We start from the raw sequence: 26,525 nt of genomic DNA on the forward strand, positions 1-26,525 counted from the left end.
TAATAAAAGGCTCTCTGCCTTTTTATTTCCAGCAGGCACAGCCCGATCAGCGAGGAATTTAAGGGCTTTCTGCCCTCCCACCCATTTTCTTCATCTCTACTTCAATCACTAGTTACAGCCTTCTGTTAGGTGCTCGCCATGGGACCTAAACATCCTCTGGGAGACCTGTCAAAGTCACTCTGATGCCAGTGATAATAAATTCCATCTCACTCATCTTCTCTTGAAGCACTTCATAGACTGAAGATTACATGTTTCAAGTGTGTTCCAAGATATGAAGGTAAGGATTTACAGAAAAATCAAGTAAGTTGCCCAAGGATAAAATACAAATCAATCAGAGCTGGAAGCTCAACAGCTGTTTCCCAAGCCCCAGTCAAAGAATTCTGTGCCATCCATATTCACCCTCGACGTGAATTTCCACATAATCCATTACTTCAAATCTCTTCCTCCTCTTTTCATTAGCTATGAAAATGAATTGAATTGTGCACTTAGACAATCAGTAGAGCCCTCTCTCAGTCATGTTATTTGTGCTAGATCAAGATCAGCTGTCATTTTCATTTTGGAACCCACCCATTCTTCCCAAAATTATCAAGCACACACACATTTGCAGAGTGCTACGATATTCCTTTATCCATCACTATCATGTCATGTTTTCAGACGAGGGGAAAAAGCAAAAGATGATATGAAAATGGTAAGGGAAGAATAAGGAAATAAAATAGAATTTTCTAGTAGGTCTCTCTGGCTTTCTTGAAAAATAAAATTTAAAAAAGGAAGCAGCCCCTAAGTTTTCCACAAGTCCTTCCTTATCTGTGGGCCAAGACATACCTCCAAACCCATTCTGACTTCTTCATTTACTCATCACCTCTGCCCACATCATGTTTTAATAAAAATTTCAACCTATTTAATTTAACCTCATTATTTCAAAGACAGAAGCAGCACCCAGGCTAAGCCAGAAATATCTTCAGAACAGTATGTTAAACAAATGCAATGGAAAAAAAAAAAAAAAGACTAAAAGCTTATAAAAAAGAATTGCCAAGTGACAAGGAAAATTACTTTTTTCCCCCCCACAGCTAAGTAGCACAACAATTGCAATTGATAGAGCAAATTAAATTCTAAATGCACTGGTGATTTGATAGATATAATTTTCCAAGTGTTACAGCCACATAATAAATGCCCTGAAATGATAGAGAAGTCCGAGTTTAGCTGTCTGGGAGCACTGGTGCACTTTGCAGTACCTACCATGTCACTCGTCAACTCGTTGATCTTATCAGCACATTTGCAGTCTGAGCAGAGCAGCTGTCTCCACTTGGTTTTTATTTCTATTTCTGCATTAGAAACAGGTGGGCAAGTTCAGAGAGCTAACAAGTTTCTCTTTGATGTAGAGATGGACAAATCCTCTCATTAACAGAGCGGCCTTTTAAAAATCATTATGGGGTATTTTTAGTCCCATTTCATTTTAGTATTTCTGTATAATTGCAGCCCATTAATCACAAATACTTGTTTCTAGAATCTGTCAGTTATAGGCAACAAGTAGTATCAGCCTGTGGTGTCTGCAAACTACTACTTTTAACATATTGCTGACTTATTTTACTGGTATAATATTGGCTGCATCAGTCACACAGCAATGGATCTCATTCTCCAATTACAAAAATTAAACTCAGTTAAACAGGTCAGGCAGAAATCCACACAGACCCTCCCAGCAAAATCAACTTGCAGGTGGGAATTAGAAATAGCAGGTGTTCAGAATTACAGATAAAAAACCAGGAGAAAAACAAACGCATACCAGATATCGCAAATATGCCTCCTCACTCAGTGATGCCCTTGGATAGATTAATATTAGCATCAGCGCATAGAAATAGCATTTGATTAAGATCAGCACATAGAAATAGTGTTTGCTACATTTCACAAGAGTGTAGAGCCCCTCGCATGGATGTGGGCAGAGTAGCTGAACAAACTATCTGCTTGCAGCTCTGGCAAACATGCACTAAAGCTGCTCCATACAATCCAAACAACTCCAGGCATTTGCAATACATGAATAGCCAGGTCAGCCTTTATCAGACAAGAATGCATAGCTTGGAACATTAAATCCAGAAATTAGATTGTTGTTTTCCAGAAAGTTTTCAAAGCCTTGAGGTATCAGTTGAATGACTTTTCTATTTTCAAGTCAGACACAGTAGACAGTATCTCCAAACCAGTCAGCCAAGATTTAGAAGCACCAAGAAACTTCCCAGTTTAGAAGGATAAAGGTGAAAGCAGCATGAAAGTTATAACACCACCCACACAGTTTCCCAGCAGTCTGTTAGTTCTGGGTGTTGGGGAAGGGTTTGCCTGTGCAAGATGAAGCCTATTGTTAGAGTGAGAAATTCAAGAGTCACAGGATCATGAAGAATCTACCTCAGAGTAGCAGAGTTCCCTGTTAGCAGGACACACTCTGGGTTCTGTCACAGCCTAGCAGTTCTTTAACACAAACTGTGCAGGACTTGACAAACTGTCCTTAGGCTGAGTTCCCAAACTAAAAACAATGGTTTGCTAGAAGAGTGACAGACCCCACTTCTTGCCAACTCTGCCCATTCTTGCCATCCAAAATAGTTTGTTCCCACAAGATCACCAGGCATCAGAAAGCAATATGTATCTACCTCAATCTGTGTATCAGCACAGCTTTTCTGGAACAGAAAAGAAAAAAATATTGAACCAGAAACAAAACCTGCTCTCTGTGATGGCAGGAGTGGTTGTGTGGGTCTGACAGCAGCTGGTACATGTACTATACCCATTGGGATTTCCAGCTACAGATTAGTCTTCCACAAGGCCAACCTGCCAGCTGTCCTGCTCCCAACTCTCTGATCACAGCTTGACTAGCAATTATCAATGAGCAGGTACAACCAAACAGAAAGTAGAACAACCGGTCACATTTCTACTCTTACAAAACGACAATTTCTTACCTTACAGAAGGCTTTAACCTGAGGAACTTCTAACTGACCTTTTAATTCAAGGAGTAAGAATGCTCCACACACCACCCCACCATCCACACCTTCAGCACTACTGACCAGAAGCAACTGGTTCGACACAGGTGTTCAGGGGCAAACCCAACTACTTCCAGGACAACCACTTTATACACCACAGCAGGTGCTCCAGACCTTCTGATTTGTGAAAAACAACCAACCACCTGTGCAATATGGCACGTGACCAGCTGGGCAATAGTGGCACCAGCTGAAGGAACCCCTTCCTGACCTTGGCTTTTTCCTTGAGGAACAAGCATTGACTTTTCACCCCTCAGTAAGCACATTGCTCCTATCAATAGTCAGTCTCCAGAGTCAATCTGACCCTAAAATTATGTCCTCCCTCTCACAGCCCATCTCTGCCACACTGAGGAAAGATTTACTTCAATTCAAATGCTTCTCTGGCTGACTTACACAGTACCACAGTGAGCTTTTAGCACATGCCCCACAGGACTGTGTGAGACTAGAATTTATGGCCAGGCATGGGAAATGTGCAATTCACAGAAACACTCTGATTTGGGTTTTTTTTGCCATGCCGTAATTTGAAGTTGGTAATAGAAACTTAGTAGCAGTTCAATGCTTGTTCACCATTTGAGGGAGTAAGAGCTGCCTGGGAGCTCTGCTGGGCTGTATTTCAATACCTTCATTGGCCATTGGAAACACAACACCTGCAGGCTTCTCACAAATTGTTTCCACCTAAGGGAGAGAAGATGATTTTTTTTTTTTTTCCCCTCCTAGTAAGGCAAGAATTTGGGCAACCTATCACTCCCAACAGAAGCTTGAAGGGCCCCTGCAATGAGAACTGGTCCTGGGGTGTTGCAAGAAAGGCACATTCCCAGCAGCTGGCTATAGATTTCCAAAGCAATATAAGAAATACAAACAACCAAACCATTTTCAGTTTCATTGATAATTTTCAATGCCTTGTAGCAAAAAATACAAGTATAGTACCACACGCCTGTGGGAAGACCCTTCTGAGGCACTTGACAAACCAATCAAGAAATAAAATAATTATAACTAAGATATGCTAATTTAGATTTTCGAGATGTTTAATTCATTAGTGTATCAGAAAAAGCTGCTATGTTCTGGAAGTCTGGAGCATAGCCAGTGCTAATCACTACTGAGACAATCATAGAGTATCTTGGGTTGGAAGGGACCCACAAGGATCATCAAGTCCAACTCCTGGTGTTCTAACCCAAGTCCATACCAACCAAGAAGATATTGATAACTTATGTTCTAGAAAATTCTGCCTTTAATCACATAGTTTCTTCTCTAGAAAGGACATGCAAAGGTTATAAGTCTCTTGGGCTAGAAATAAGACTGTTATAATTCAAAGAAGGAAAGGCAGCTGAACAAGTGCTGAAAAAAGTGCTGCAGCATTTTCTGCTCTATCCCTTAAGCAGAGGAGGGCTTAGAAAAAATTTCCAAATTTCAGAAGGAATATTATTTTAAAAAAAACACAGAACATGGCAGCTGAATGAACACTACAAATAATCTCGTTTAAGGTGCTTGTTCTGCCATCGTGCTGCATTAGGCAGAGGGTGGGACAGAAAGAGGGATTACCCTGATATTTACTTTCTCTCTTTGCTAAAAAAACTGTGACTGTCTCTGCTTCAAAGCCCAGTTTTTGCATCCTTGTTCAGTGTTTTCTGTCCATTCCTCGCTGCCATGACTACTGGGATTCAATATATTAATATGCATTTTGCCAAGCTCACAGAAGGCTGACCACAGTGTCAAAGCTGTGCTGGCAGAGTCAGTTCCACCAAACACTGGGATTTAAGGAGCATTGGATACATCATGAAAAATACTGGACTCAGCCTGCAGACAACCATGTGTCTGTCCCACAGATTTCATATTCTGTTAAAACAGCTTCTGTCTTTATGGCAGCAGGCTGGATACTCAAACAGGAGCACAGTTCTGCAGAAATTTGTCTGCTCTTTTTGCAAGGAGCTGCCAATGCTGTTGTGACGGGGATATCAGAAAGAAAAAGAAGAGATGTTTGAAATTGAAAGAATCTTGAAAAATTTTCAGCACACACCATCAGTGTTGCATATCTGGAGAGCATTGCTTTGGCTTCAGATGCTTGAGAAACTGTCTATTCAAGTGGAAAAAAACGTTCTCATTTCTGTAATTATTTAACACTGTAGAACACATGACAATTTTATTCCGCCTTTCTTCACTGCTGCATTAAAACAGGGTAACAGTTTTCACAACAGCTGACTCTTCCTGTCACCAAAAACAAAGTGTTTGGTACAAAGTGAGAGGAGAATCAGCACCTCTGCCTGGCAGCCCCGCAAATTAGGAGAAAATTTTCAAATCAAAAGAAGACATAGACACAAACCTCATTATTACAGACGCAAGGATAAAGAAGAAAATGTTTTTCTCCAGTGTTCTACAATCATCTCAATCAATTTCTATACACAGTAAAATCTGTTCACGTTTAACCATAATCACAAATAAGGAGAAGAGATAGAGAACTGATGATAGGAAAAAGCAGAACAGGTCTGTAAGTGGAATACTTGAAGGAAATGTAATGCTGGTGGAGACTTTCTGCATAAGATTGCAATTTGGTCCATGTTTGGTGCCCAGAAAGCTACAACAACAATCTGAGATAACATCTTCTGCTCCCATTCAGTGGAAATTCCATCTAATGGGGGACCACCCAAGGAGCAGGGGCTTTCCTCAGTTCTTGGTTTCTCTCCTGAGATCATCATCAGTAGCAGCAGTAGCTCTTTCTTGTTGTATGACAATACACTGTGGAAATGTCACTATAAAAGCCTATCAGACCATTCCACAGAAACCAGTCAGCACCCAGACAGTTCTGGGGAGGTGGATTGGTCCCCATTTGGCAGACATATGTGACCTGAGGGTCCATCAGCAGTGGCTGGACCGTTTGCATGTGTGCTGGAGGGAGCATCACATGCAGTAACAGTGGAAGAGAAGATGCGCTTGCTGGTGTGAGCTGCTTCCAGCCAGCACAATGCCAGGTTAGCACTCCAGATGAATTGCTACAGGCAGCCGTTCTGCCTGCTGAAACGATCATTACCAATCAAAGCAGATCATTCTACCTCCTTATTTTGACATTATTAGATGAGAGCTTCCTTTAAGGAGTGCTGCTTCCTTTGGGGCAGACTGACTCCAATAAGGTGTTGAACTAATTTGATCCCTCTTTCACTAGGAGATATGTCACCTCCAGGTTTGAAAAGTTATTCAAGAGAAGAGAGCTTGAGCCTTTCATAATTAACATGCAACATTGGTTGCCACGCAGGGAGCAGGCACAGTTATAATAACTCGGAGTCAATAATTCATAAACTATAATGCATTATTAATCAATTATCGAGGCCTGAATTACATTTAATGAGATTAAGCTGATTGGAGCACTAAGCTGTTTGAGTCATATTGATTTAATCAATGTGCTTAATTAAACTGTGTACATTTTCCACATGATCATTATTTCCCAGTATCCTTCATAAGTGGCCCCTGCAATTCGCATCCTCTGCTGTTCTTTGCTCAGGAATTGCTCTTTGCTGGAATTTATATTTAAAGGTAAAGGGCTTGTTTCTTCCTAAGAAGAGATCTAAGCTGCAAAACAACCATCTAAATAGCTTATATGAGCAAATTGAGAAATGCTAGAATATTTTTTCCCAGCAACTGTGTCTTTTTTATTCCATAAGCTTAAGATGAGACCAGGTAAAGACACCTCATTAGTCTCACTTTATCCCTCATTCCAGCTCCAGGAGCATCTGCAGATTCAAAAGGCAAGAGCATCCTACCATAACTATCCCAAAAACATTACTCTATCCATCTTTAGACATGCTTAGACAAAAAATGTGCTTCAAATCCCCAGAAGCCTACATGTAAGATAAGCAGGTGTCATTATCTTTTTTTTGACAATATTCATAATGGTTTCCTCAGCCATGCATAAAGAGGACACGTGATGACAGAAGAGCAACTCAAAATGACAGATATTACAGATATAAATCCGTTCCCTAGTGTCATTTTTGTTTAATTTCCCTCACCTCTGCTGCCAATTATCTGGGACATTTTGGGTTAACTTTAAACCCCAAAATTCAGATCTGTAATGCTACCCACTGCTGAAAGGTTACTCATCAGATGTGTTGACTATGGAGTACACATAACACACTGAATAATCACTATTATTAATGAGGATGACAACAGTACAATCAGCCATGAAGAGAGTTTTGCAATTCCTTTTGACTGTTTTAGTCATTACTCTGTGTTAGCATTAACCAGGATGGCACCTACACTACATCACATCCCAGAGGTGTCCTGCCCCTTCTCTTTCTATCTAAATGTGAGAGCAAATCCACCCCATCTCAGGGCACAAGCAGGAAACACCCCCTGAAAGACACTCACATGGCAGCATAGAGTGTACACTGTTCTTTTCTGACCAGTCATTTTGCTTTTGGTGGTTTTAATTCCACCACTCTGTTAACATTAACAACATATCAGCATCCTTTACTTAACGAGAAGACAATTTTATCATTGCCTGTGCGTCAGTGTTTAGATATTTTCCTTACACTTCTTTGAAGAGTTAATCTGTCCATTTGCTCTGTCACTTACAACAGTATCCTACTGCTTGCAGGGTCTACTCAGCTGTCTGCCAGGGAGTTTAGTAGAGTTACACACTGCACACATGCATAAATAATACTGTGAACTAAGAGTTTGCAAACTATTACTGAGTACACATACACGCTGCTAACACTGCCTTCACCGGGGTCTGTGCATGTGGCAAACTGAAGAAAATCAGAGCTCTGCAAACACCTATTAATTCATCAAGCAGGGAGTTGGCACCAAGATTTGGAAGCTTTATCCTTCTCCTTGTTTCTGCATTCATTTGAGAATGCTCTGAAAGATGTTGGGAATTGCCCTCCCTTCAAAAAGCCCCTTTAACTCTCATCAGGCAGACCTATCATAGCCAGAAATAAAGTCACCCATGCATAGTCAGAATGGCTTTACCTTTATCACAAGACCATGGAGGATATTGCAGTTAGAATGGGTAGTAAAGACATCCCTACTAGCTGGATGCTCAGTCTTCACGGTAGCAGGAAGGGCAAGTTTAAAATTAAGCAGCAACCACAAAAACCAAGATTGTTTCTATTTGTTCAAGTCTATGGAGCTGCAAAGCACAGCAGGGACCACTGACCAGCCCCAGGTACCCACAGACATGGATCAAGTTTGAGTGGAAGTCGTGCTGTAACTGAGGGGTTGAATGACTGAGAGTCAAAGCACAGGAAGCCAAAGAGTTCCCAGGTAATTTCTTTCTTTCTTTGTATCAATTTCAGAACTGAGCATTTATTAAAAATTATTCAGTACACCACTGTCACATAAAGGGCAGATATAAAGAAAGGAAGGAGAAAGGAGCCTAAAGTGCATATCAAAGCCTCACACAAACAAGGCATAATGAAGGAAAGAAGCAGCCCATTTTTCTTCCCTTCAGCATGGCTTGTGCTTCCTATTAACAAGGTGCACATTAATAAATTTAACTCAGACAAATTTAACCATCCTAGGACCACATTAATCAAAAGCCTGACAAGAGTAATCTGAAAGAGTTGAGGAAGAGAAATAAAGCACAGCTGACACAGAGGATGCCATGCCCTCACTCTCCCTGGGCCGCTCCCACTCCATCAGCATCTCCAATACAAAATAACTCCTTCCCACTGCACTCCTACCAGGCTGATCCTGCTGCCTTCTCAGCACTCCTCAGCCACCCAATGCCTCTTCATCCATGATGTTTCCTTATCCCCATGTGTCTATACTTGAGAAGGATTTAGAGTATTTCAGTATGATCATGTGCGGGAGCTACAAAGTCCTGGTGTGATTTGTGCCACTGGCATTGTTGGAAAGAAACTCTCAAGGTACGGATTAACACAGGTAACAAAAGCAAAATAAATTTGATAGGAAATCAAAATGACTATAGTTCATGAAAACTATTAAATTGGACAGAATCAGATGGAAAAAACAGATGCTGTCCATTTTTATTCATTATCCATGTGCCAAATTCCCCAGCGCTGGAACTCCACGTTCCTTCTCAAGCTGGAATACCCATGCATGGAGACTTTACAAAGCCATGGGAGTTACTGCAGGGAAATCCTCCACCTTTTGGTCTCTTCATATTTAGCTCTAAGTTATGTTTTTAGCATGGAAAACATTGACAAACAGGTCCTTCCATCAGCCAAAACACTTCACAGAACGATGGGTATGTCATACAAAATGAGGAAACTGAGAAGTAACTGCTGATCGAAGCCACACAAGGCAGCACAAATTAGACCAAGTGCGTCCCCAAAAGCCATAATTATCCAAGCTACTCAAACAAAATAAGCACATACATGATTATTCAGATTTGCCTAGAGGCATCCCCACAGCATAAAACATGGTGTGCTGCCTTGCTGTTCTTCCACTTGATAAAACAATAAATATTTTCATCACTTAAGAGTATTGGTGTTTACTTTTACAGTCTTGAAAACTTGAGTGAGACTGTGTTGCCTTGACAATGTCTTCCTCCCAAAAAAAATTCTTTTTCAGTTGGACAGCTGGGGTTTCTACATGTTCTGTTCTGATGGAGTTCCATGGGTTCATGGATAGATGTAGGAAGGCTGCAATCCTATTGTAGTGCAAGGCTTCAGAGGGAGGGTTTAGTAGCACGCGATTTCATGGCATTTCAGGGAGAACTACAAGCTCCCACTGGCTTCGCATATTACCACAAGGCAGGAGATATTTATTTCCATTGAAAATAAAGAGGACTTAAGCCACATAATTGGGATTTGAACCCAGATGCAGTATATTAAACAGTCTAAAGCATTCGGAACAAGTATCTGTCCAAGTTGTTCATAGATGTCTTATGAAGCTTTCAGCAAACCTGTGCTGAATAAGCAAGCCAAGCGTTGTCTTTGCAGACAGGTTAATGACCTTTGAAAACCTGCCAGGCTCTCTTCTAACACTGCAAAAAACAGTCTAATATACTCTGAGAATACAGTGCTCCAGAAAATGGCCATGCCTCCCAACACTGTCATATTTATATCACTATACTTCCTTGAAATTGTATTTTTGTTTTTGCTCTCCTACGGCAAAACACTCCTTTCAGGAAGTCCTTTCAAGGCCAAAAGAGCTAAAGTCCAGTGTTTAGGGTATTGACTCACCATGTGACTGACTCACTCCAAGCCCTTGCTTAGATAAACCCAAATGTTAGCTCAGCTTTTGCTTCGTACCATCATTGGAAAGGGCTTCTCACTTGGGCAGAATCACTTGTTCACTCTATGCCTCTTCCAGATGGCTCCAATCATCAAATAAAATATTCCAACTTACTTTCAGTTGCCCCCTTGAGACCTTCTGCCATGAGGTGCCAGCAAATAACATCTGACCAGGTGATCACCTGCCATGTGCCAGAGGCTGCTTTGGATAACCAATCTCCCCCTTCACAACTCCCACCCACTGTTTTTCTGTATCATCATTATCACAGAACAAAAGTGCTTAAGGACAGGAATTCTCTCTTCAAGCCAGGCACGGGCAGCCACAATTAAAGCTGTGCGTGTACGTTATAAGTTCCCATGTAGCCTGTACTTGGCTATTTTGCTTTAATATTTCAACCAAGAAAAGCATGTTCATTATATAAATTTGCTAATCCAGGGTAAAAGCTGAATTCGTAATTAAGTTGTTACAGTAAAAAAGTACAAGCAGTGGATGATGACACTAATGTCAGCATAGCTTCAGTCACTCTGCTCTAAACCTGGACCAAAAAAGATAGCAATTTTCACCAACTCTCATATTTGAGCTCCCTTTTAGTTTAGAAGGGGAAGTCTGCAATGAGAACTGTGGTTCATGTCACAGAATCCCGTTGGATTCTTCTAGCTTAGTATTTGAGGTAATGAAAACTATTCATTTAACATCCAAAAAGATCTTAAGACAATTTAAATATTCACAATCCCTCAAAGGTCTCAACCTGTGTTATGTGTGAAGATATTAAAAAAACAAAAAAAAACAAACAAAAAAAAAACCCACTGTATACCTTGTTCCTGATTTCAGAAAAAAAATCAGCCTATATATAAGTCATTAATGATTTAGGCTCTAAAATCAAAGCTAACCCAATGTGATGCTAATCAGAATCTCATCACTTGCTGTTGAGTTACAGAAACATGCATATCTTTATCTTGTTCATCAAGGCCACTGAAGGTCTAAATCTTTGGCTCTCACAATGAAAAACAACCAGCTGTAGATATAAAATGGCAATTATAATATTTGCTGTTAAACAGTACATCGTCAGTATGGTCTCAGACAGAACGCAAGGAGCTATATTGTGTCCAGATGGATCTACTGGGCACACTGGAGGAGATGGAATTTCACCAGAATGCTTCAATTGCTGGTCCAGCTGGAGATGAGTTATCTTGGTTTTGGCAGATTTTTTTCAAATTTAAGACCTCAAAATACATAAATCATTTCAATAGGGAACATAAAATACCAAAAAAAAAAAAAAAAAATAGTTGAATTAGTTTGTCACAGTTTTTTGCTGTAGGAGATAGTTGATTTTGAACTTTTCAAATGTTTCAGATCATTGAAGAGAAATTAGAAGTACAAAATGGTATCGGTTCTCCTCCCTCCTCCATGCAAACCTGTAATTTGTAAAGAGCATCATAATTGGCTATTCCTCATATTTATATTTCTTTTTCCAAAGTGAGAAAGACAAGAAAATCAGCATGTTCACAAAAGAGGTTGTTATTGTCACTGCTGACATGAGCACAACTCACCAGCATCGTTTTTACTGCTTCATTGGGCTACTTACAGAATTGCTCCAGGTCATCTCTGTTTTTAGACTCAGGCATGGCAGTGATTGTGAGCAACGGGCATGGATTTCCTCCTAGAGTCTGGCAGAGTGTCTGCTGCCTCCAGTAAACCTTCTTACGGTTCCTAGTTTGTTCCAAGACATCAAGATGGGACTGAAAACGAAGCAAGGAAGCAGATTTATAAAGGAGTTCACACTCTATAAAACCTGATTTTATTCCAGTAGCTGTATATTATTATTGACACTAATTTCATATCTTCCTAACTTCCCAGCTCCTCTCTTCTGCCAGTTAATATCACCACCTTTTACATCCCACAAATATGCACAAGACACTCACAACGCATCCCAGCTCACTGAAGCTGCACAGAATATTTACTCTTCTATCATGGTCTACTTGAGGGTGTCCCTTTTTGTTACAGAGGGGTTGGACCAGAAGACCTGTAAATGTCCCTTCCAGCCCAAACTATTCTATGATTATGCCTGAACAGTTCCTAGGTGTTTTTGTTAGCATAATGAAATACTTATGCATACATGAAATCCAAAAGAGAAGCATTTCCTCTTTATATTTTGATAGGGGTTTTGTAGAAACGTGAGAAAACTCACCAGTTTTTTAACATTTACAGAATTGATTGCTTAGCTGTCAAGCACATGCCATTGAAACTCAGTGACAACTCCATATCATTATGAGAGGCAGCCAAAAAGTTTATATCGAAACAACATTTTGTACAATCAGTAGTGGGAAATCTGAAGATTCTTTCCAAGAAGTTATTTAAAAGGGAAATTTTCTCCCCACCCCCAAAGTTTATGACAGTTTTAAACAATTCTTCAGTCCAACAGCTTCTTGAGAAATTTGAGAAAAGGAACTGGCAGCTTAGAAGAAAGACTTTTTGGAAGAAATTACGATTGCCTCATTAGACACAGAGCCACTTGTCACCCACACACCAGATGAAGTGTAGTCCTCTGTTTACATTGCAATTGCAAGTGGCAGGATGAGTGTGAGTAATGCCACTGCAGGGTGTTGCTGAGTGTTGTGGAACACCAGTTTTCTCCCAGTTGGTAGGAAGAGGTGCAGTGAGCACACTTGTCCTAACAATAACTAAACCACATCAATTGACTCAATGACCCTCACATAGCGATGGTTTGTTTTTATAAGTCAGGGTTACATCTTAATCCACATTTATGGGACACCACATTCCTGTTCCTCAAACCTTGGAGCTCACGATGTTTCAGACTGCCTTCCCAGCATCCAGACAGAGCCATGTAAACATAGAACTGAAATTTACAGTCAGCCATGTTATAAAACAATTAAAATACAGGTCTATAAAGTAAATTTAATTATTAGATGCATTTAACAGTCTCACATAGATACGGAGAACTCAATATCATCATTTACTTATGTTCCTGGTACCCAGTGAAACTTAATTGGGTATAGCTACCACAGAGATTTCAGCTAGATAGCAAAACAATTAATACTGTGATGTAAAAATAGATAAATTACTGTTCATAAAAGAAATGTAATTACTAATGGACAAGAAGTAATGAACTGCAGAGTGCATCCAGTTCAAATAGGATTCTGCAATATTTCCTGCAAATATACCTATAACCATTAAATATATATGATATTTAAAAACATTTTCAAATTACTAACTCCATATACAAGTTTATCTTCTTCCCCAAAGCGCTATGTATTTAATTGAGCCCTTGGGTTCATAATCACTTTTAATTTATTATTAATATGTAAAACCAACACACTTCACCAGTGGACAAATGCTTTAAAATGCAATCTACTGATGCACAAACCTGGTTTAGTTTATTTAGTGTGGAAATAAAAGTAAAATAGAAAAGCACATAGTGCATCACTTGACATTTTAAATTAGCCCAAGCAAAGAAGTCTTTCAGAATTATTAGAAGTAATGATTTTGCTTTGGCTAGAGCTGGGCGTGACAATCTATCAATCTTTTCCATCCACAATTCTCATTTACCAAACTTTATGGTCCTTATTGGGTCTGAGTTCATTTAAACTTTTCCTAGGGCAAAATTCCTTTTAACTTCAATGAGCATTTTATTTGAAGAGACAGTGAAATATTTAAAGACCTGGCCCTGCAAGCCTAGGAATAACATCTTTTTCATCTCTATTCTATTCATCCAGGAGCAGGTGAGATATTCAGTGATTCCCAGAGCACACAAACTCTCCAAGTCTCTCTTGCTTTGTGCCAGCAGAAGATAGAAATCAATAACAGTTAAATAATGATGAGGTACTGCATTTACGTGGAAAAGTATGGTGGTGAATAAGTCCAACTAATTCTTCAGTACTGCATTTGTTTTTTACCCTGCAGACTGTAGGTATGTGTGCCTTCAGGCTAAAGGTCAAACCCCACCACTGGAGCATACGGTCTTCCCCATGGAATTCTAGGAGTAACTGGTAAAGTACTGATGAGAAGTGGGCTGACAGACATGTTTTGGACTGAAGGCTGGACTGGCCTTCCCCCAGATACTGGAAGGAATTTCTTTGAATGCCTATAATAGGTGCACAACAGTTGACAGGAGATTTTCTTGAGTGGGAATCAATCTAAGCCTCACTCTGCTGGCGTGCACAGTGAGTCCTGGGGGAATACACTGTCCCCTGGAAAGCACAGCCTCCAATACCTGGCCATGGCAAACTGATACCATTACAAAAAATGGAGCAACCCCAAACTCCCCCAACCCACACCGGCGTGTACTGCCCAAAACAAAATCTGTTGACAATGGAAACTGAGGCGAGAAGGAAGGAAAACTGATCTACTGGAACTGTGTGATTTTATTTGCAGTAACATCTTTCTCATCTTTAGCAACAAAGAAAAGCTATTCCCAGAACTATTCATTTCAGTTCTTTCATCCTACCTCCCCTTCAGACCCTGGTCTCCCCTACATCAATTATAGAGGAAGCACATTGGATGCATTTCCCAGAAAATTCCCTTACCATCCACCTCTGGCCAGAAAAGGCCATGGAAAACAAACCCATCCCCAGCAAAAAACCTGATACAGCTCAATAATTAAATTTATGCTTCGGACTTGTATTCTTTTAGTTTCTGTACTGACAGCACTGGTGGGAGTGTCATAAATTCCTACTGACACTCCAGCTGGCACCGAGGAAAGAGCTGGTAAAGCATCACATGAGGTCCAGCAGCCTGGTGAGGCTGGGTGCAGCTCTGAAAGCTGAGCTGTTACCCTGTGTCAGGAGGAAGATCAGGCAGCACATCTGAGTTGTCATTAGGTTTAGCCCCCTGCTTCCCAGCCCTTCAGGAGGAGGATCCTGCAGCCCCCAAGTGAATGGAGCACCTTTGGTCTGTATTATGACTGGTATAAGCACTAATGGCTTGTACTCAGCTTATCCCACAGAGAAATTTCTTTTCTCCAGCAACATTCTGGACTTCTGGCAGGAGCTGCAGCTGTAAACAAGGCAATTATACCATCATGATCCCAGAATGGTTTCAGTGGGAAGGGACCTTAAGGATCATCTTGTTCCAACCCCCCTGCCATGGGCAGGAACACCTTTCCCTAGACATGTTGCTCAAAGCCCCATCGAACCTGACTTTGAACACTCCCAGGGACGAGGACGTGTGAAAACAATCCTCTGTGTCATCTCAAAATCTACATATACCCAAGCAGCTCCATCCTGCCAGGGCCATTCTCTTATCTAGGTGGACACGTCAGTATTACCATCATAGTGGAGTAGGTATAGGGGTAATGGTAGGCCAGGTAGCAGACATCATCTTTGTGAGGGAACCTGATGCTGAAGGTGAGTGTGTAGTAGAACCTTCCCCTCACGCCGCCTCCTGCAGCTGCACTGCAGCGGTAGTGGTTTCTGGAAGAAGAGAAAGAGGAGGAAAGTAAATGCTTTTCACTTCTAGATATGCATTTGAAGCAGCCATGGGAAAAATAAGCATTCAGAGAAGCATCCACACAAGAGGACACAAAGCCCAGCAGAAGTCAGGAGGCAGAACTGCACGTGGCTGTGCAGGGCACAGCCAGCCACGTGCTGCTGAGGGATGGGAGCACTCTCCTAGGAAAATAACATCCATTAATGCTTCCTTTTGTTAAGATGCAAATAAAGAATCAGTCAGCTAATAGTAGCTCATATAGCAGAGTCCAAAGGCATTTAAACTATACATTCAGCTAAAACTGCTGTATTTCTGCAGATATCCACATTATCTTGCTCAGAGATGCAGGTTCCTCTTCACAGCCCTGAACAATGCTACAAGAAAATACTCTGCAAAAAGCCTGGAAATTGAGAAAATATGGATACCCTACCAAAACAACCATTCAGTTCTACCACAGGAAGTGATATTTCACTAATGAAAATAAATAATAAATAGGACATAGATAAAAATATTTCAGATGCCATCAAAGGCACTTTGCTGAATAGGAAGAGGAGGAGAGTAGGTTTGGAAAGAGACTGGGCATGAAGGAGAAGATACTTCATTCATTTGCCAGTTGTGATATAGCAAAAAATTCCTCTTCATATCTCTCTTTTTTGAAGATTTGAGCCTCTCTCTCTCAGGGACCAGTGAGGACCAGCTGCTCCCTAAAAAAAGGGAGCTGAGCTTGATATGGAAGCCAGAAGATCAAGGAACACTTGAGGCATGGTCATCTCTCACAGCACCCAATCAGGGCATGCCCAGGGACAGCAGAGGGATTTTAACCACAGATCCAGATAATCAGACAAGATTGTGATGCAAAAGCAGGTCTGGGTCCAGCTAGCAGGTCAGTTCATGGGTCAGGGGCCAGAGCAGGTTTTGTAGCAAAGCAGGGACACAGCAGTGACTGAGCTGAAGCCTCACTACAACAGAGCTCTGGGAGGGGCTGGTCAACACCGACAAGGTCTAAGAGGGCACACAAATCCTCAACACTGCCTTCAATAAAACTACAAAATCTTATAGCTAACTTCTCAGCCTAGTGTCAGGACCTGATCTGTTGCAGGAGACTTACTCTGATGAAGAGATGACTTCAGGCTGAGTAAGAAAGTTTTCTTTCAGCATAGATGAAGTGACAAATCATGCGCTTTAGGGAGAAGCCTCAGAGAAAATTGCATCCATAAGTACATTTCAAACAATATTTTTCCCACATTGCACCAATTATGCTGTTGCCAAACCTTCTGATTCTGAAGGACTGTGAGGTTTCTTTGACAAATGTTATCATCAATGTTGCATTAAAATGCAAAATAGAAGAAGCAACCAAAAGATGCAATTTCAGCTCCTGAATTTTACAATACTAGTTTATTTTGCTGCTGTTCATTTTTATTCAAAGGGGAGGAGAGAAAAGATAATTATTCTTGTCAAATTCTCCAAAATAATCAGCTCTTTTTCATAAGGGAGACACAATACAATGCTGCTAGGTTTTCACTTGGATTCAGTAGCTAGGAACATGTGGGGTGAGTGATACCAAAGGGATCGATAGAGAGTGCAGGAACACTGAGTCACAGTGGCAACCTGAAAAGCCTATGATTTTATTCTCAGCTGAGCCCTTTACTCCAACATGCCCTTTGTAAATAAAACACCTTAATATTGAACAAAGAGACTCAGAGAGAAAAAAATTTCAATAAACCCACAAATATAGAAACATGTACTTAGTAGCATTTATATGTGTATTTCAGTGGATCAAGAGTTAAAATCTGGTATTTCTTGAAGTCAGAACAATGACATTTAATATAGTTCCTATTAATTTTAACAAGGAAGGATAATTAAGAACCATTTCCTGCATAGTGCAGAAGGAAAATGCTCATCTCCATGGCCTCTATTATACTCAGTGTCACTTGGAAGGTTAGATCTTATTCATAAAGAGTGTCACAAAAGTGCTGAATTCTTCTAAGTCCTCCCCTCCAAATTCACATTTGTGGTTAGAGGTGTGGGAGGAAGTAGGTCTTTGCAGGCAGGTACTGCCTAAATATCTCACACAGACAATTCCCACCTGTCCCTAATACTCCAAAGTAAAGACTTCTCCCTCTGTAGTCTGTAATTCTGCAGCCAAAAGTGTCTCTCTCCCCTAAAATAGCCACTTAACCCAAGGGTTTTGTAGCAGGAAACACCTCTGACCCTGATGGCACACTGGTAGTTCAGTTCCTTACTCCTGCCTGCTCAGACATGATCCCCAGGGTAGGGAAGGGATGCACAGCACTGCTCAGCAGCACATTTCATTCTTGTTCTGAGCATCTCTGCTGTTCCACCTAACTAACCACCCAGAAAAGACATTTCCAGACTTTTGGATCACTTCTTGACACCTGCTTCCATCTACGGCAAGCTATCTGGCAGTAACAGGAACTTTACAGGTGGCTTTGGGAGGCTTCGATATTCTTCACTCATGCATTAAAAAGAAAAATCCCCTGTGTGTAAGCAGTGTAAATGATCTTGTACTTTTATTGCATATAATCTGGTCTCCTCACAATCCATCATACAAAGCAGTAGCTCTGAATACTTTTAAAAGAAACCTAAAAAAAAAAAATAAAATAACATTTTTCCTCTGTGCCTCCCTCTCCTCCTACTGCTGTCAAGCCAAAATAGCTCTACTGCTTCCTTTTTCTTCCACCAGGATTGATGTTTTTTAGTTCCTCACCACTTTTTCATCACAACACCCTACCATATCAGCATGGAGCCTAAAGTAACAAACAAGGAAATGGAAAGGAAAAAAAGATTCTGGCAACATCTGGCCCCCACTACCTTATTTGTCTTCTCTTTCAAAAACACATTGAAAGTCCCTGATGCTTTCTAGAAGATAACACACTGGTTATTGGGAAGAAAAAAAGAGACCAATGCACAGTCTTCTCAATGAACACACAAGCTGTATCTCCTGCATCTTTCAGTCAGTTTGTGGTAGTGAAAACACTTTGCCTGCTGCTCTCTGTCAGAAGAAAACCACACAAGTATTATATTTCCAGCACAGTAGTGATGAACAGTTAATTAATAATAATTATAATACTACTTATCTTTCACTCTGCAAGATAATTTTTGAGTTTAAAAAAATCTTTTGCAAACACTATCTAATTAAAACATGCTTCCCCATTTATCTATTATATTCTTTGGGTAGTAGATTAGTGACTCTAATTTTCCACCCTTTGTAGGGGGGGGAAACCGACATAGGTGAAGCAACTTGGACAAAGATGCAGGCAGGAAAGGAGCTGGGTTGTAACTGAGGAATTCAAAAGCACCAAGTGATTCAGGAACAATGTCTCCTGGCCATCTAGTCTTTAGACTTCCTATCTGCAGCATTTAGTGTAGTAAAAAGCACTGTTAGATGATGGAATATGGCATTTTCAGCTTAGACTAAAATCGGCAAAGAAAGTTTCAATATCCCTGACTTCTGGGCCACTTCAAAACAGAGTTCAAAGGGAAAGTAAAATGTTTATCTCTTCTAATCTGCTGCTGTATTCCCTTGGTCCAAAACACTTCCCACCTGGAGTTTGGTGTCCCCATTTTCCATGTCTTGACCTCCTTACATCTCTAAGTGTGGCTATTAAATGCAAGATGCTTCAGTAACACCCTGGTTCACACCGTAAAAAGCAGTATTTAACAATGTATTGGGCATGGCTGCTATTTTGGGGTCTGCTAGGTTGGCAAGTGGAAAATGCACAACAACTTCCTTTTCAAAGGCCAAATCCATGATAAAGTATTTTTGTTGTCAACATTTCAGGCAGAAGCCCAGTCAAAGCAGAATATTGCCCCAGCCATTGTGCCATTAAGGTGTTCAGCAGTACTGCAAAGGCCAGGTGCTCTCAGAGTGAGATGGATGTCTCACTGTCTCACAGATATCATTAGAGGTGACCTGCTAATATTATGATGTTTATTTTATTCAATGTGATTATAAAGATGCTGGAAAGAGAAGACCTAGTTCTGACATCTTTATGATCACTAAACAACCAAGTTTTTAGTGGTGATGTGAGAACAAAACACTCCATGTACCTCATTACTACCTGACCTGACTATTTTCTGAAAAGGCTGGAGGTTGGATAATAAGCTTAGAATGAGCCATGAAACCAAAGGCACAAGCACATTGTCACCAATTCAACACTCAGCTGCCATTGTTCCTTAAATAATTTGCCAGAAAGGAATATTATTCAGTGCATAAAAGCTGCCAAGACAGCAAGAGAATGAGATGATCTGATTGTAACTGCAACTGTTTATCATGGGTGTATCCTGTCACTTCACAGAGAGGCAATAAAATGGAGCAGAAGTGTCACTCAGCTACTTTTTGACAAGAGCTCTGCTAATATTCTCCACAACATAAAAGCTCTTGTGAGACGTACGAGGAAGGTACCCAGTGACACAGCTGTGCCACAACATTCATCTTTACGAGTGAACTGCCCCATCTTCAGGGAAGATGAATGCCAAAGATCAGCCAACCTGCTTCACACAGACATCTCACCAGTGAGCTCTTCCTCCCCCTGTCCTTCAGCTCAGAGGTGTCTCTCAGCAAAGGCCCTGCTGCAAAAGCAATTAAGAGCATCCTTGTGTTCCTCTGTATTTTTGAAACTGTATCACTTTTCCCATATTGATTAATAATTCCTGGTTTATTAGTAACTCCTGGTAAAAATAATTAGATGAGGTTCCCTTCAAAATGTGCAACCCCACCTTAGGATACCTGAGAGCAGGGTGAATGGAACTGAAGTGTGCTCTTTCCCCAGAATACTAGCAGTGTGATATCACTGTAGCCATCCCATCTCCTCCTCTTCTGAAACAAAGCCTGAGCAGTCTCAACCACACTATTTTCACATTTCTCCCCCCTATAATTTCTAATGACTAAGAATCTCTTTTATGATCACTGAAATAAAAACTTTAAGGTTTCAGTCGAGGTGAAAATGTATTTATGTGTGTGCATGCACATTCTTGTGTGTACAAAAATATGTGAGAACCAGGAACACACAGTAAATGAGAGACAGCAACAAGTTATCCTAGATGATTATGTTGACACGTAAGTCAATGTACAGCTAGAAAACACAGAATATTCCAAATCAATAAAACTATTCTCTCATTTATTCAGAACAAGAATCTGATTACAGGCTTAATTGCACAATCATGGCTTAATCTTGGAAGTCAGCTGCTGTTTAATCACTGCACAATAGCTGCCTTGCTAATGACATGGGAAGCCACTGCAATGGTATCCAGCATGAAAAGTCTGCCCCACCAGAAGCCCATACTCAGAGAAGTCAGGGATTACAGGCACGTCAAGGGAAGCCACCACAGTACGTGAGCTTTTGAGGTACAAAACGTTACAGTCAGGTGCACGAAGGTTAGCAAAGAGCACTTGAAACAAAATAAAATAGCTACTCAAATTGCTGTAGACAGATGCCAGGTTGAGAGAGGATAATCTGTGCCTTCAACCCCTCTCCACCCCCTCAAAAAGTAAATTACAACAGACAGAAATTGGGACAACTTGGAATTTTCTTCTGAGGCTCTGGCACACTGTAAAACCAGCCTGAAACAGGGAGCTTGCACAGATATCAGCACTGAGTTTGTCAGGATTCCTTTACACCACTGTTGTATATCCAACCCTTTCTTTAGCTCCTCAGCTGCTACATCATCTCTTACAAAAGTCAATGTATGCAACAGAAAAACAGTGATCCCATCCAGCTCTTCCCAGACAGGGGGAAAAGCCAACTACAGTACTTCTTTCCTTCTCGTTCCTCCTGGGCAAGTGAATTCTGCATATTCCCTGGCATGTAATAGTGAGATCTCATTTGCAGCTGTTTTCTGAAGCTGGAAGCACACAACACATTGAGCCAGCACCAATTTAGAGACATTTGAAATAAGGGGCACTGGTGGTGAGAGGCTCATGACATCAGTGCAGTTAACAGGAGTGAAACAGTGGAGAAAGGAAGGCACAAATTATTCACCAAAAGTGCACTTACTTGTAATAGCAGATCTCCTGGCCTGCCCGAATCCAGCGAGGCCTGCCCTGGAAAGCTTCCTTCACTGAGTACATGACCAGCTGCATGCCTACAGAAAACAAGACAATTTCAGGTGATGTGACTTCCCTGGCTGGAAAAGACAGGAGTGGGAAGGAAAAGGCTAAACAAGAAGCATCATTATTTTGTCAGTGCTCTCTCTGCTCATAGTTTATACAGAGTAAATACATCTCAAAGCCCTGTGTTTTATTCTGAGACAACCATGTCTGTACAAAAAGCCCCTCCAGAAGAAATGAGCTGAATGGAGTTTATTAAAAAATAAATTATTCTTCTGGTCTTTGCAAAGCATTTTGTTTACAAGCAGAGAAAGGGAAAGGAAAGAATATTAATTAAGACAGATCAGTAATTTGGTTAGTCCAATATTTTATACTTGGCTGCACTATTATTGAACTCTTAATCCTACCATAGCATCAGTGATGTGTGGTGCATCCAGAGCCCTGCCTTCAGAAAATAGCAAGCAAAACTAGAAGAAGGTTTCAAACTTCCTATTAGATCTAAATAACACCTACAAGTCACAAGTACTGATAACACTAACATCCATCTTTGTACTGCATTATCCCAGAGCATAAACTTCTTCCTGACCTCCAAAATATTACTATTTCATGTCCTGAGGAGTGAGGCTTTCTCTGATCTGAGCTGCACATCCATTACTCGCAGCTCAGTGAAGGCAGCCCACCTGCAGGGAGTTTTTATATCAATTTCCTGTGCTGTACACACCTGCCTGCTCTTTAAGGCAAGGTGAGGATGCTGCCCACCCCAGTAGAGCTCTCTGCACAGGGTGTCCCTGGTGAGGGGCTGCAGGGGAGGCTCCTGTCAGCAGCTCCAGTGGACCCAGCACATCCACAGCTGAGCCCAGCAATGATGCTAGCAGCACTTCTGCGAGAGCACACATAAGAAAGAGAAAAATGCCCTCCCAAATATTTTTGCATGCTGATAAGTTGCTCCCTGAGCCTTCTCTTGGCTGTTCTTGTGCTGGGGGGAGGTGATGCTTGAAAATCATTAATACTAATGCTGTATTTGCATTAGCAGCTATTCAGTTCCCCTCTTCCTCTGGGTTTGTGTGTTAAATTCCCCAGCACAGTTGGACCCAGGGATTACCAGCAGCAATGCCTTTCCAGCTCACCTTTGGCTGTGCTGTGGGGAAGCACTTACTCACCACAGCCAGGAGTAACCTCTGTATTGATGTTTTCTAAACCAGTGCTGTGAGCTATGTACAAGAGCCAGCTCTGTGTTTGGTACCAGGATGTGGCCACCATGATTTTAAGAGACACAGGCCTTTCTAGATCCCCAGTTCCTTAGAGATGTGGGGCTCAGTGTCTTCAGGGGTCTCAATATCCCAAATGCCAGCTCCTGCCCTTCTCTCTGAGTCCAAAGGACTCACACATCAAACTGTCTGTCTCAGAGCAATGGCTGATATTAGTTGGCCATCTCATTTTCATTAAAGAAGAAATCAGTTTCTCCTTTCTACTTCCCCTGTGGAAATGTTCAGTTTTAGAAAACAAACTTAAATCAGGGTTCTGATGAAATCCCATTATTTCCCATGATAGAGTGAGTTAGTGAAAAAGGGGAAAGGAGAGAGGTGGAGACTGTGCCTCCTGCCTTGCTCTGCTCCTGGCCACAACTATTTCATTAAATATCCTTTCTACTGATTTGAAAGTCATGGTTTGAAAGTCAAAGTTTCATGGTTTGAAAGATGGTTAGTGCCATCTAACCAAGAGCAAAAGGGGGAAAAAAAAAAAAAAAAAATCAAACCAGAAAAGTAACCAGGAGCTGTAAAGAATTGCCACCCAGGGCACTTTGGCACTACATCACAACTGGAGGCTTTTTGTCTTAGAGCATGGGCATTAGCCCAGGAAAGTGCAGAGGGAATGTGACAAATAAATAGCATGTCTTACCACTGCCCTGTGTAAAGGTTATGCATGTGCTGGAAGGGGTAATGAGCCTCACTCAGCCAAGCCAGAAAAGCTGGAGCTTCACTGCCCGCTTGGAGCAGCGGAAGGAACCCACAGAGGAATTATTTAATAGCCAACCCCATGAACAAGCCAGCCAAAAGCGAGCCATGGCTTAGCCACTCTCCTTACTCCAGATGGTATTTTCACATTTCTCTTCCAAATATATTTTTCATTGCATGCTTGAACATGTGAGTCATGTACAATTTCAGGTACTCAAAATGAGATTATAAATGCTGACAACAGCCAAACTAGCAGGTAACAAACAACCTTCAACCAATAATAGCCTGAATCTCTGGCTGTGGAGGTACTAGGGGCTACATTAAGGATTGAATTGTGGTTTAAAACAGGACATCAACATCCTTCATTTTCAGGTTCCTACCATACACACCTCACTGAATTGTTGGGTAACTCAGGTAAGCAGTATAAGATGACCAAAGAAAAAAAATCATTTTCAGTTGGGATCTATATGAATACTTGAACTACAGCCCTTTGGGTTAAAGAGTAAATGCCTTTTAACTCATCATGTCACTCATCCAGCCAGTTTCCACACATACAAGCGACAAGTGATTCCAACTCCTAATTCTGTTTGTTATAGGCACATTGATCCTGAGAGAGTTGTCCTGGTGATGCTAAAGGCTGTAGCCACAGGGCTTCAGAGGAATGCAAAGTCTAATGCTATGGACTTATTAAACATTCTAAGTCAGGTGTTGAGCTGGTGTAAATTAACAGAGCTCCATGGAAACAAACCAAAAAATTCCCCAGTCTATGCCAGCTAAGAATTCAATCCACAGTCTCCTTGCAGAAGAAATCATTTCTCTTCTAAAATGGGTATTGAAAGCTGGGATTTGTCCTGCCTGTCTCTGAGCAATGCTGCTTTCCTCCTGAACCATGACAGGAGCTCAAAGGCTGCAAGGAACAAAATTTCTTATCATCATTAATATCAACAGAAATTTCACTAGGTCTGAAGATGTCTTACTAGATAAAACCAAAGAATCATGAATATTTGTTTGAGGATTATCACATTTATTTAAGTCTTAGAAGTACTTTCCAATCCTATGCTTCTCATTCAGTTCCAACAGATTGTCTTTCCCCCCCAGCTCTCCCAAACCCTAGTGCCATTCTTCCTCAGTTCTGGTCTATAAACAACAGCGACATTTATTTCCCCCCACAAATCCTCTCCCAGGTCTCAATATCCAGTTTGCTCTTCAGTCCTCCTGAGGATAGACAAAGGCTCTTTGACAAATCTAAAGTGACTTTTTCAGTGGATTTCAGGGCAGGTAAGATTGAATTTACAGTCTCCCTTAAACTTACAGACATGGAGAGTTGGAAACCTTTATGGCATTAAAAAGATATTCTTGTGAAGAGACGGCTACCCCAATTCCCCAAAGGCTCATACCATAATTAAACTGGCTGTTGAACTTCTCACAGTTGATGATGTTGAAGCGATAGGGAACTGCCGACCTCATGTCACAGACCTCAAAGTAGAACCACTGGTGGTGCTGGCTGCTGTTCACATCCGCATTCATAATTAGGTCATACTCAAACCTGTAAAGAAGAATAAAAGAAGAATAAAAGCAGCGGCCATGAACACCTCCTGTCTGCCACTGAACACGCTGACAGCAGGCAATGCAGTCAGATTGATTGATATTTTGTGAGCATCACCAAACACCATTAAATACTCACACTATAATAGTCCAAATATTTTGAGCTCTGTTTTCATAATCATGTTCCTTCCGTGACATCCAGGTGTTAAGAAGACATAATAAGCTCCACATCATCTAACCTGCTTCCCTGGCTGACCCTTTCCAAACCCAGGAGAAGGCCACCATTCCATGCTGTGGTCACAGCCCAAGGCAGGCTGGCACAGGCCTGCTGCAGGGGTACTTACTCACGCACTTGGATCGCTTTCCGAAGGTTTCCCGACTCAAACTTGGAGAAAAATGTCAGACAGCCTGGAGCACCTGGGCTTAAGTGACTGCTGTAAAGCAAAGCAAGGACACCTGTAGCAGGTTGCTTCAAAGACAAGCCTTTCCCAGCACCTTTTTTAGGCTAAAATTGGCTTTAAAAATTTTTTTATAAGCAAGACTCTGGGAAGGAGGAAGAGGTGAACAAATCCCTAACCTTCCTATCTGATGCAGCTTTTCTCTCTACTCTTGCTTATTAATTCTAAATCACATCTTTCCTTTTCCCAGTAGTCTCTCTTGTAACTATCTATGTTTGCTTTCTTTATTCCAGTTACTTTCCCACTGGACTATTCCTATTATTTCATTAATTGCAGAAGGCACTTTTATAGAATTACTGTATATTTGCTCTTCCCTCATCTGTAGAGTTTCCTTCTCCAACTGATTAAAAAACCCTTAAATTAATCCTAAGCAACTTCATAACTTTCTCCTACCTCAAACTTTTACTTCTATTTTACTCCAAAGAATGTTCCCCAAGTCACTTATCCTTCCTCTGAATGCAATCTCTTTCAATTTGGAACCCTCTCAGCTGCCTGGTCCTACATCTTCTCACAGACCCTAGCTGAGCACTTAAAGCAGTTCACAAGGCCAGATGTTTAGGGTTTTTATTCAGAAACATTGTGAGTGTCACACTTAGGGTACATCTACAACCTGTGACACTGGCTGTGCAGCCACTCAGTGGGAAATGCTGCTTCAGGGAATGAAAAAGCTGGATTCATAGATAAAACTCCCAGCACTGGTCTGCACATCTCTGTTCCAAATCACTGCATGCAATTGAGACATATCCAGGGACAATCTACAGTCCCCTTTGATATATGGATTTTCCTTGTTCTGTCAAAGTTTTGATGCTCTCCTGCGCCAGTGACTTCCACAACAAATCCTCTCCCTGCC

At 41.1% G+C, this 26,525-nt stretch overlaps 1 protein-coding gene across 1 annotated transcript in view; it reads right to left on the reverse strand.

The window, feature by feature from the left end:
• The window catches only part of AGBL1 (ATP/GTP binding protein like 1), a 272,270-nt gene that overhangs the window by 180,071 nt on the left and 65,674 nt on the right, over positions 1 to 26,525 (reverse strand). Inside the window, exons 13-17 of the mRNA XM_032123269.1 lie at positions 25,562 to 25,651; positions 25,070 to 25,218; positions 21,665 to 21,752; positions 15,487 to 15,631; positions 11,788 to 11,941 (exon numbers count right to left, since the gene is read on the reverse strand). Of these exons, the coding sequence (XP_031979160.1) occupies positions 11,788 to 11,941; positions 15,487 to 15,631; positions 21,665 to 21,752; positions 25,070 to 25,218; positions 25,562 to 25,651 (626 nt within the window). The remainder of the gene's footprint in view (positions 1 to 11,787; positions 11,942 to 15,486; positions 15,632 to 21,664; positions 21,753 to 25,069; positions 25,219 to 25,561; positions 25,652 to 26,525) is intronic.

This window comes from Corvus moneduloides, chromosome 13 (genome assembly GCF_009650955.1).
Source record: "Corvus moneduloides isolate bCorMon1 chromosome 13, bCorMon1.pri, whole genome shotgun sequence".
NCBI classification, from domain to species: Eukaryota; Metazoa; Chordata; class Aves; order Passeriformes; family Corvidae; genus Corvus; species Corvus moneduloides.